At 45.1% G+C, this 12116-nt stretch overlaps 1 protein-coding gene across 1 annotated transcript; it reads right to left on the minus strand.

The window, feature by feature from the left end:
* Positions 1–7298: 7298 nt before the first annotated feature.
* On the minus strand, positions 7299–11240 carry LOC119334104 (DNA (cytosine-5)-methyltransferase CMT1-like). Its single transcript, XM_037606759.1, has 14 exons — positions 11127–11240; positions 10323–10430; positions 9901–10035; positions 9702–9801; positions 9263–9432; positions 9094–9159; positions 8767–9003; positions 8569–8627; positions 8430–8496; positions 8029–8358; positions 7888–7956; positions 7699–7785; positions 7498–7604; positions 7299–7365 (listed from the first exon to the last, which is right to left on the minus strand). The coding sequence occupies exons 1-14, from the start codon at positions 11238–11240 to the stop codon at positions 7299–7301; spliced, it is 1716 nt and encodes a 571-aa protein (XP_037462656.1).
* Between the last annotated feature and the right edge of the window lie 876 nt (positions 11241–12116).

Here is a 12116-nt window from a genome sequence, read left to right on the forward strand (position 1 = left end):
GCCTCCGCAGGCCTAGGGGTGTGCCAGCTAATCGGTGCAATCAAAGAGACTAATGAGGCCTCGGGCTGTTTGGGCCTTAATCGTTTTTTTTAATTCAAATGGTACAAGGATCCACATGCAGAAGGCTGGGCAATCCAACGGCGTACCATGGTCCAGAATCGTGCCTCTCCTTTATCGAGATAGAGTTTGGGATGGTACTGATCTTAAAATTACATTTAGGAGATGTTTCTGAGGAGCTTCTTATACTATGGTTTGAGCTTTTTGAAATAGCTAATTCCATTCAATTTTCTGATGTGGATGACTCTCTACTTTGCATTCTTAATTCTATTGGTGTTTAACTGTCAAATCTTTTAATAAAATTGTTAATCTCAGAGGAGTTCTCCCTAGCAATGCCCCTGCTGTCTAAAATTCCTGCCAGGAATCATATTTTTCTGTGGCTGTTGGTCAACAACAAAATATTGACTACGGATAACATGTGCAAGAGACAGAATGCTCCTGATACTACCTGTGTTTTTTGTTCAGAATCTGAATCCTGTCACCATATTTTTTTAGTTGCCTTGTTTCGATTGAGTTCTGGAAAGCTGTCACGAGGATTACTGGCTATAGGGGGGACATAAATATGTTTTCTTTCTCTGCTTGCTGGGCGGGCGGTGATAGACTGGCCAGGCCCGGAACGCCAAGGGTCGTGCCTCGGCTTGGAGGCTAGGCACACGGGCTGGCACGGCATGGAGTATGCCAGAGTTCATCAGGGAAGTTAATGGCCTCGATTTCTGCCATGTCCTTGAAGAGAGCAATGGAGCGGTTGTCTGCATGCTTCAGATGCTCGAAGAAGAGGGTGTTGCCCTTGTTGTGGATTGAGTTGTGGACGGTGACAAGGTAGCATGAGGAAGATGAGCAACGTGGCACCACAGCTTGATGACGAGACAACGAATGTCGGAGAGCCACGGTGGGTGTGGATCAGTGGGGGAGCCAGGATTTAAGCAAACCCCGGGCCAATTTTTTTTTTTTGCCGATATTGAAAAACTTTCTCACTTACTAACCAAAATAACCGTGTACTAACATTCCAAAAAACTTAACACTTATATATGTCCCAAATTTCATTTAAAAAATTAAATTTCAGTTCAGCAATACATGCAAGACATATACATACTGCTACACACACAGTTTTTTTTCCATTGATCGATCCGCGCGGCGGCTGAAATCTGATCCTCTGGAGTCTGGATGTGCGCGTGCGTAGGTCAGCCCGTCGTGCGTGCGTGTGGGACGACGCTCTACATGGAAGAGCATTATGCATGTTGGCTGGGCTACAACCTGGGTCCATATCGAATTCTATATTGGTAATAGCTTTGAAAAAACTCCACGCCCCGGGCCTGGGCCCTGGGTGCCCGGGGCCCAGCTCCGCCCCTGGTGTGGATGGCGTCGCGGATGAAAGATGACGGTGTCGACACTTGGGAGGCACCAACAGGGGCATTGGAGGCCAAGCCCATGTCGGAGGAAAATATTGATCACGGAAAGAGAAAAAAAAATTATGCTTTATGTACATATGCCTTGGAGGAAACAAGCAAGATTTCACGCTTGAGTGAAACAGATTGATAAACAACTGTGTACATACACAGAGCTCGAAATCCAATGGGTAGGGGTTTGTAGAATTTACACCTGTAGGAGTGTAGGTACGGACCATATAAAATGTCAAGTTTTGGACATGAACACTTCCATTACAAAATATTTCTCACACAAAGAGGAAGATTTATACCTTCTGCACAGTACAGCTGCCTTCAGCGAGACAAGCAATATCTCACACTTCAGTGAAATAGGTTGAGGTGGTACTTGAGAAGTAGAGTCAAGAGCTGCAGCCTGTTGTGTGCCTAAGACCTCTGAAAGTCACCATCTCAGACTCTCGGTGAAAATAAATATACACTACAGACTGAGACTGTTGTGTCACACCTTTTTGATATAGTACTACAGAATCATCAGATAGTGAGTTCTGTAAGAAAAACAAAGAAAGCACAATTTTTAACATAAAGACAGAAAAACCAACAGGATTAATAGAATGAAGGAAAAATATAGATTGCAGGAAAAGAACAGTATGCTACTCCCTCCTAACCATAGTTCAAAGTTGCGACACTTATTTTGAATCGGATGGAGTAGTATTGATCAGAACCATTCGTTTTCTCTCAGTATATGAACTTAAGGAAATAGACAATGGCGAAATAACTGAACTTATTTACATGTTGCAAATGTTGACAAATGTTCGAAGAGATGGACAAATAAGGTGTTCCATAATGAATGACAATGTTTGGACAGCTCCTCTTTCAGGCAAGAGTGTGACGTGAATCAACAGTTGGCCAGATAAGTATTCTTATTACTGATGATGGGTGCGCACGCAAAAAAAAAAATCTACCTAATCCAAGTGTCAAGCAATATCTGGCAAAAGAATAAAATAAATAGCTCAATCAAGTCTCACAAGACTGTAGTTCAGAAAACATATTCCAAATGCGCAAAATTACAATACATATATTAGCATCATATAGACAAACAATGGACATAAATTAAGCAGTGCTACCTCCTATTTGACTAAGACGCAGCAAACAGGACACATCCAATTGATACATATATTGAGTTGCTTGTTTGACACACACAACACATGACACATCCAATTGGATCAATTTGACTGAGCTCGGATGGGATCCGTACATGGATACATCATACATGCATGCAGAGCTAGTGCCCAGTGGCTACTCCAATTAGAACATAATGAAGTATATAAGTGCATAACAGAGAAAACCTTGTAGAAGCAGGAAGCGACGGGAGCAGACGGCGTGGCGTGGCGGCTTCTGGTCCGGCTCGGCAGCTCGGCGCACGGGAGACAAGCACGCCAGCGCCGGGGTGAGGCACGGAGGCAGCCAGGCAGGGGAGCGGCTCCAATTCACACCGGAGTGGGCACTGGGGAGCGGGAAGCAGAGCCGGGTTCCGGAGAGGGACATGGCGAGCGGCGGCCGGGAGTGCTCCCGCCGGTGTGGGGACTAGGGAGAGCCGGAGGGGGGCGGCTGCGGCTCGTCCGTGCAGGGCGCAGCTGCTTCAGAGGCTGGGATCGGACCGCTGTTCACTCTGATGCTTATTAGTACCACCTTGCTGGACGACCAGCAGTAGCAGCAGCTTATATACCGCCTAGGTTATAGAGTTATAGGCAAGCCACCACCTGTCACTGATTGAGCTTGATAACAACAATGGCGTTGCCAGGCAGCTGCGTAGCCAAGCCAGGAGGGGGGTGTGCCGGGGCGGCGCTAGGGGTATTCTTGGGTCTTCACGTGAATACCGGTGATCTTTCCAAAACAGTGACAATTTTCGAAAAACAGCAATGATTTTGGCAAAATGAATACACAAGAATACCCGGATGCAAATTCCTGGAGGGTGTGGAGCCACAAGCCACCATGACCAGCATGTAGGCATGGTGTGGACGTGTGGTCACCATCGAAACAGTACCGGTCGGCCGTGCAGAAATCGCCGAGGTGGGAGAAGAAGTACTCCGCACGGTTCGACCTCTGAATGCCAGAGTTCATCAGAAAAGTCGATGGCTTCATTTCAGCCATGTCCTTGAAGAGAGTGGTGGAGCGGTTGTCTGCGTTCTCCATCACTCCATGAGCTCGAAGAAGAGGGTGTTGCCCTCGTGTGGATTAGGTTGCGGCAGGTGATGCGGTAGTGCTCCTTGGCGTTGGGAAAGGTGGGCAACGTGGGCCACGGCTTGATGACGAGACGGCGAATGTCAGAGAGCCACGGTGGGTGTTGATGGCGTCGCGGATGAAAACAGAAGGTGCGGTGCATGGCCACCTTCAGGCGGATGTAGGAGAGGATTGAAACCTCGCGCACGAGGCACTTGGAGGTGGTGGTGCAGGGAAGCCCATGTGACCATGTCGGAGGAAAATATTGATCACACAAAGAGCAAAAAAAAAGTATATGCTTTCGGTACATGTGCCTTCGAGGAAACAAGCAAGATTTCACATCCAGTTGTAAATTGATCACCGTGCACGCACACGGCCGCCTACATGTTCTGAATGATTCTGAAAATAATGGTTGCAGAATGTGTGGCCTTAACGTTTACATACAGAAGCAACCACTCGATTTCCATGTTTCAGCCTGTAATAACCTTTTTTACTTGGCACGATTATATCAAAAGTTTGAATTGTTATGAAAAGATAGATATATTCACCTCCATGTCCATCAAGTTTGGCAATCAGGTAGGAGGTAGCTGCTAAACATGCAGACTGCAATCAGGGCTCCAACTCAAATTCCAGTAACACACAAGTTCAGAGCTGCCAAAACTGACAGAAAAAGATGCAGTGATAGGAGCTATAAGGGTAAGACTGAGGAAGTGGACATGGCTTTTACCTGCGCACATGGGGTGGCCCGGCTCTTAGTGGGCGTTCTGGACATTGATTTTATCCCGAACGTGGTTAACTGGTTTTATCGGGGAAAGGTGTTTCCTCTTGAGATAGAGTTTGAGGATGCCGAGTTGTTTGCCGATGTGGGTTCTGGGGCTGATATGGACATGCACGAGGGGGATGGTGATGCCGGTGCTCGTGAGGACCCGACTGAGGAGGCAGGACGAGAGAGGGCCAATGGGCCTAGTACGGCTGCTCAGTTGCCCGGTGATGGTTCTGGAGTAGAACCTGCATCGGCTCCGACGGTACCGATGAGTACATTGCGTTTTGGGTCCTTCGAGCCAGCTTCGGCTCCTCCTCGGCTTTGGAGTGACAGGGTTGAGTCTGATGATTGCTTTGAGTGTATGCTCCCTCCTTTGGAGTTTGATGTGGTGGCTATTCCTGGGATGGTTAACGGGGTGGAGCCTCAGGTGGGTTCGCTTCCTACTACTGTGGCTTCGAGTAGGGATATTACGACAGGTTTGGAGGTGCTCTCTGGGGAGGGGAGTCTAGGGCAGGTGGCCCCGGCCTCCCACTCTCGCGGTCTGGTGCAGGTCACACCGGTGAGGCCGGCGTTGGTCGGCAGTGGAGGAGGTAGCCTAGCCGTCTATCCCACTGCGACGCCGGTACCGGTCGGCTTGGCCAGTGCCGGGGTAGCGAGCCCGAGGCAGGAGGCCTCGGCTCCTGCTTCTCCGATTGGGGCGGTGGCTCTCGCGCCGGCGGCTGCGCTGGGGAGAGAGCTGGGGCAGGTGGCCGTGGCTCTCCCCTCCGCTCCGGTAGTCGGGCGGAATGCTTCTCTTTCGACTTCCTCGTCTGCGGTCAGGAGGACCGCACCGTCGACGACTCCGACGCTTTGCTCTGAGCCGGTGGGCGGGGCAGGAGGAGGGAGTGGGCAGGTGGCCCCAGTGGACCCGTCTCTTGTCCTACCCGCCGGGCACTTGTCCGAGGGCATTGGGAGCCCGCGGCCTTCTCATTCGCGAGAGGAGGTTATTGCCTTTGGCGGGGTCCCAGACCCGGTCTTCACGGGGAGACGGATGAGTGCTCGCGTTATGGACCTTCCGGAGGTGGACGATATGCAGCAACGGTGCGCTATGAGGGCGGCCAAGCTTCACGATGCTGCGATATCTTCTGGTTATTTTCCGAGCTACGGCATTGATCCGTTCTTGGTCGCTACTCACTCCGATGGAGGCCAGGGAGCATTTGGTTACTGGATCTATCCGTTGGGAGATGGTAGCTCGGGATATCTTCAACCGGTTTGGATGGCGGTCATGTAATAGGATAGGCAATTAGTTTACCTATCTATTGTTAGCCAGCCGGTTGTGGCATCTTTTTCGGGCTAGTTTGTGCATCTAGCCGTCCATCGCTCTTGTGTGAGCTGCATTTATCTTTTTCTTTTTTAGCTGGAGACTGTGGAACCTTGTTGGCACTTTTTGTTATTTGGTTAATAAGATGGCCGTATGCATCGCTCTGATGCAGAGGCCGGGGAAACCCCCCTTTTCGAAAAGAAAAAAAAAGGAGCTATAAGGGCGGCTGCACATCCGTGTTAAACGAACAAATGTAAAAGGAAGCAGTTCAAACATACAACGAAATTGGTTTTACATTTTCAATTATATGGAATCTTATATATATTTTACTTCATGTACTATGTGACCGGACGATGGATTTGATGTCCAGGGAAGTGTCATCTTCAGAAGAGCGGGCTGAAACCTGAACTGGCAAGACTGGTAGGAGTAGCTTGAAGAGCACAGCTGTTAGCATACAGACAGACACAGTAAGGCTCCATCTTGATGAATCTCACTGATTTCATTTCAAAGTAATATTACAGTTCTATTACAGGCTCGTGAACATATTCAGTGGCACGGCCTCACCGGGCGACAGCCTGATGCCTCCTCCGCTATGTGCCACTGTAACGAGTTGCTACTTGCTACCTAAAGGTGAAGACACCAAGGATGATGATTCTCTTTCGAAGGACGCTCCGGTATATACATCCATGACTGAAGAAATGATTATCTTGGGTAGAGCGGTATATATTCTTACACAAATAATTTTTTATACCTTCTCCACAGTACAGGTGCCTTCAGCGAGGCAAGAAATATTTCACACTTCAGTGAAATAGATTGAGGTGGTCCTTGAGAATGAGAAGTAGCATTAAGAGCTGCAGCCTATTGTGTGCCTGAAATTTCTGAAATTTTGTTCAAGCACATGAACAAATCAACATCTCAGTGGAAACTATGTATCTATTCTGATACGCTACAGAATCATCGGATATTGAGTCACAATATATGTAGAAAATCATATATAGAGGGCCATTTTTTACTTACTATGTTTCCATCACACTGATTCTGTTACCAATCAGGATTACAAATTTTATTATAGGCTCATGAAAATTGCCAACGCAACCGTTTATAGCAAAGAAGAGTATGCTAGTATTGATTGACAAACCAAAACTGTACAGAAAAAGACACATTATAAGAAAAGGGTGGTTGTAACTTACTGTAGCAGCCAGTGTTGGGTCTTCGTGTGCAGGGGGGGTGTCATCTTCAGACAAGTAGGCTGAAACCTGAACTTGCAAGATTCAGGTTGTCCCTTCACAAGTAGCATCAAGATATGCAACCTGCTGTGTACCAAATTAAACATCAGAAACGTATCCAACACTACACTGAAAAAATATCACCTAAAGTGGAAAAATATATATATTGCAACCTGCTGTGTACCTAGAAACTTCTGAAATCATATCGCACTACACGAAAAAAACACAAAAAGTGAAAAATATATACTTACTCTGATATACTACAGAATCATCAGATAGCGAGTTCTTGAAGGAAAACAAACACAGAAGACATTTGTTAACATACAGACATAACTCATTATGATAGGTGTTTATTCAGAATCATCCATCTCAGTATCTGAACTTGAAGGAATAGACAGGTACACAATGGGGGAATAACTGAACTTAATTATGAATTTACAAACGTTGACAAATGTTTGAAGAATTGGACAGGTGAGTGTTTCATAACAGATGACAATGTATGGGCAGCTCCTTGCGCAGGTATATGACCCAACGGGACTGCCTGCTGACATTAACTCCCTGGTCACACCTTTACTGCTAAGCCGGATATAGCGTTGGAACTCTGTTTTGGGGTCACTGCCATACTCCATGACATCATTAGGCTGATTGTTTTGAACCTGTAGAGAACAATACAATTCATACAAACATCACAAAAGTTCAAGCAGCGTTCCAGAAATAAATGAATATGGGAGGAAAACAATCATTGCCAACCTCCTGTAAATCAGATATTGCATCTTCGAGGACAAGAGCCTTTTTCAAGTATTTATTTGCTGTTTCCTCATAAGCAACGAGACACCGCTGAGGACAGAACATCATTTTAGTAAGATAAAGTAACAATCATTATAGTGTTCGGGAGAAATGATAGTAAATAACATAGTGGCCTATGATGTATTTTCGTACCAAAAATGCATTTGGCACTAGTCCTCGCTTAATAACATCATGGGTGGGAAGTGGGAATTTCGGAAGAACCTACATAGCCAGATGTACCTTCATATGGCAGTAGTGTCACAAGGTAAAAATGAGCACAGAAAGGACACAAACCATGGAAGGAAGAGCTCCCCAGATAAATGCCCTCATCCTAAACTGCGGCAGCCCATAACAACCCGCAACCATCATCCCAAGCCTGGCCTGGTAGTTCATAGAGACAAGGCGACTCAATGCATAGTGGCCGAGGAACCCATCTGCAAATTTCAAGATGTCTACAACGTTCTCCATAAGAACATATTTAGGTCGCAGATATTTCACAATATCCATAAAGACAACCAATTGCTTGTTCTTTTCATCCGTCAGCGGATCATCAGGCTTTCTGAATCTGTTGAATCCACTAACGCCTTGGCAGGGAGGACCCCCACAAATAAGATCCACAGAGCCCTTCGGAAAATACACAATTAGATGCCACAATAAAACTAGCACAAATGGAACAAGGAGGGATATAATCTTACAGGCAAAGGCAGAATGGAATCCCTATATCCACTCTGAACAAATTCTTTAATGCACTCATAGGAATAGCTGAAATGCAAACAAGGATGAGAAACCACCGATGAAAATTAAAGAGACAAATGTAATACAAAAGATGCCAACCTCAGACCATCAATTGGCTCCCATGTATCTTGACTAGCATCATATTTTTTCCACCGAACCTATTTAAATAATCCTTCTCTTTAGACAAAAATCATATACTCATGTCCATGGTAGCAAGCGTAGAATAATACAGACAGGAACATAAGTAACTCTGAAATCTAAAGGAATTGCACAGATATGTAATCAAGTCTGCAGTACCTTAAACCATAAGCCATTTTTTCCAGTCTTATTTGGATCGCCATAGCATATATCAACAAGCCTCTCTACCTCAAATACATCCTTTGGTAGAGATTCGTTTTCATCATTTCCATCATCGTTTGATGCCTGAGCTAGATCAGAGCCCAAAGAATTGCTGCCGTGGATGACATATTTCTTACAGAGTGCATTCCACTGTTGAAGGAGGGATAGGAAATCTTCAGCCTTCTCATTTCGTACCTACAGTTAGAGGGGAAAGGCGTACAAGTCAATATCTCTGGTTGATGAAAAAGGGAATGCAATCAGTGGCACTTTGCCAATTTTAACTACCTGTGTTGAAGGGTGGTTATGCTTTAGGCTCTCACAAGCATGTGAGTTCATGTCCACAGCCCATTTCTGCACAAGAGAACCTTAACACTGTCAATTATAGGGTCAGCTACAGTGCTACGCCTTTTCGAAAAAAGCTACAGCGCTACGACGTACAAATCACAACACATACAGTTTCTAGTTTTATGCCAGCCAATTCTGCACCAAGGCAGAGCCCTGTTGACATAGCCCCACACCCTGAATATAGATCGAGCAGACTGTATGTCACAAGATCAGCCACTGGTTTCCCCTCTTCACAAGATATATTTGAAGTTGCATCACTGTCTTCTGCATCATCATTTTCTACAACAAAATAACTCATCAATAAACATGACAAGAAATATCATGGTAGTGCAATTGTTGATGAATGCATTTTAGTTTGTGAAATGTACCTCTGAGATGTATTAAAATCAGTACAGATATGTACCATTATAGTGTAAGACAGTTCAGTATCACAACAATATACTATCCAAGTCCACTGTGTTGTTTAATTAAATAAGTTGCCTACAGGCATCACCGAGCAAGACATGTGAAGATTCCAACAGAAACAAAATACACCTATAAATTATTACCTGCTGGCAAATTTGCAAATGTGGAACATGCCACCGAGTAAGACATATCATAATAGTAATCAGAATTTGATATTAACCGATCTTTTGCCTGTGGTATCTCCTGTAGTTGTTTGACAAAACAGAAATATAAAAGATCAACACAAACCTGACAAGTAGTATGTAATAAGCCTACTTTAACTTGAAAGAAAAAATCACTTACATTTGGGGCAACATAAATTATGTTCAGTTTACAAATTATTGACTCAATAATGTTGTCATTCTTTTCCTCTGAAAGGAAAACACGCCTATCATTATGTTGATGATCATGGACCTTAAGCAGCTTCGGTGAGATGACCTGCAAGTTAAACTGATGAACTCAGTGCGTGCGTGGAGTAATATGACTGTTAGTTGGTACGTTGTGGGCTTTATTTCTGAAACAATGCATTATTTTTATCCTGTTAATTCACTCCAAGGAAAGAAAAGCCAGAAATTCAGGATAAAAATGTTGTGCAAGGTTGAAAATGCAACAGCTAAAAGAAAAGTTAAAAATATTATGCAAGTTGCATTCTATTGTGCAATGCATTTGTCTTAGGCACGTGCTCAATTGCCTTTTAAAAAGGAAAACACCTTCATAATACATACCGTATCCGCCGCAAGGAAAAACCAACGGCATGTGAAGTATGATCTGTCATCTCTACCTTGAAAAAACTCTGTAATACGGCCAATGTAACTCTCTTCATCGGGACCAGCCTGCAGCCACTCAAAATAACAACATAATTAGCAAACTTGGTGGATGTCTGAAGGTTAACAGCATGCCAGAAACAGAAAGCAGCACCACATTCAACAGTTTGTGTGACAAAAAAAAGGCAACATGTGCTGCTGAATTAATCATCTCCATACGTTTTTTATTTCCAGCATTGGACATAATTTAATTATTATATATGCAACAATACCTCCAAACTGAATGTTTGGCAGTTAGCAGCATCAGCATTCCAGAAATAACAGGGAGCAGAGCATTTCAAGAGTTAGCATAACAGAAATGGCGCATGTGCTGTATATGTCCAATACTGTAGGAATTAACCCTCTAGCTAAGAAATTAATGGCAATCAATTAAAATAGAAGGAACCTAGGACCTCGACAATCATCAATCATTAAATCCAGAAATTGATTTAGGTACGTCTTTAATCTTCATCATCGAACATGATTTAACTAGTTTACATGCAAACTTTGAGTATACATATAGTACAATAATATCTCCAAATTGAAGTTCTGGAAGTTAACAGCATGCCAGAAACAAGAAGGAGCAGAGCATTTCATCAGTTATCAACTTAGCATCCAGAAATAATGGCAGTCGATCAATTAAAAAGCAATAATGCACCGAAATAAAGCATACCACGAACTAAGCAATCACTCATTCTTCGGATGCAGTAGCAACTAATGGTTGACCTTGATGAAGACATCGTCATTGAGATTGAATATGACATTGTCGACAGAAGCAGAAGTGTAGTGGCACCGGGCACTGATCTGCTCCCCTTCCCAATATGCAAAGCTGCTGTACATATGGAATGAAGTCCAGTTCAGGTTTACATATAGAGTACATTTTGAAAACAGGCAGCGCAAATGAATGAGCTCCCTCCCTTTGAGTCTTTGACATGATTACAACCGGGTGAGCAGAGGGAATGATGAGAATCGAGTGCGCGAATGGTGAGAACCCTGCAGCAGAAAGTTGAAGGATTTTCTTCAGTCAGACTCACTTCCGATGCAGGAAGGAACATAATTAATATGCGTACCACCGATCTAAGTGCTGAGAGTCTGAGACTGAGACAGAGACTGACCGACGACACACGTACCTTGGTTTTGCTGTACCTGTGCGTCGGCGTCCGGCTGTCTGTAGCGCAGCGGCGTGGAGGTGGCGCGCCTCGGTCTGGAAGAGGGCGGCGGCGCGAGCTGGTGGTGGCCTCACCCTCGCTCCTCACACGCTGACGCTGCCTGACCGTTTCGAGGAAAAACGCCAACACTTTCTCCTCCTCTTCTGCCTTTAACTCACTTTGCCTTCCTGCTGCTGCGCTTGCGCGCGTACGGGGAAAGATAAGAGGTACGTAGGTGCCGTGCCCGTGCGTGGTTTCAGTTTTTGAATTTTGAATTTCGAAAAATATGGTTCCGCGTCCATCGCACGCGCTGCGTTGCCTTCCCCACCGATGATCGCGTTGCGTTGATTAATCCTCCCCCGCTGACGCTGATCCTCCTCTCCTCACATGCTGATGCTGCCAGGCGGTATTGCCGTTTCCACGAAAAACGCCACAAGCTTGGCCTCATCCCCAACTTTAAGTGCTTGCCTTGCCTGGCTTTTGCCCTCCTCTCTGTTGCACCTGCGCGCGTACGCTCCGTTTCAAAATAGATGACTCAACTTTATACTAACTTTAGTACAAAGCTAGT

The sequence above is a fragment of the Triticum dicoccoides genome, chromosome 7A (genome assembly GCF_002162155.2).
Source record: "Triticum dicoccoides isolate Atlit2015 ecotype Zavitan chromosome 7A, WEW_v2.0, whole genome shotgun sequence".
Classification (NCBI taxonomy): domain Eukaryota; kingdom Viridiplantae; phylum Streptophyta; class Magnoliopsida; order Poales; family Poaceae; genus Triticum; species Triticum dicoccoides.

Excerpts from the sequence above, each read along its gene's own strand:
- LOC119334104 (XM_037606759.1), bottom strand. The coding sequence starts at position 11,240 with ATGTACAGCAGCTTTGCATATTGGGAAGGGGAGCAGATCAGTGCCCGG. Across the intron at positions 8,628-8,766 it reads AAAATGGCTTATGGTTTAAG|GTTCGGTGGAAAAAATATGA; the intron begins GTACTGCAGACT and ends TTATTTAAATAG. Across the intron at positions 7,605-7,698 it reads CAATATCTGATTTACAGGAG|GTTCAAAACAATCAGCCTAA; the intron begins GTTGGCAATGAT and ends TGTTCTCTACAG.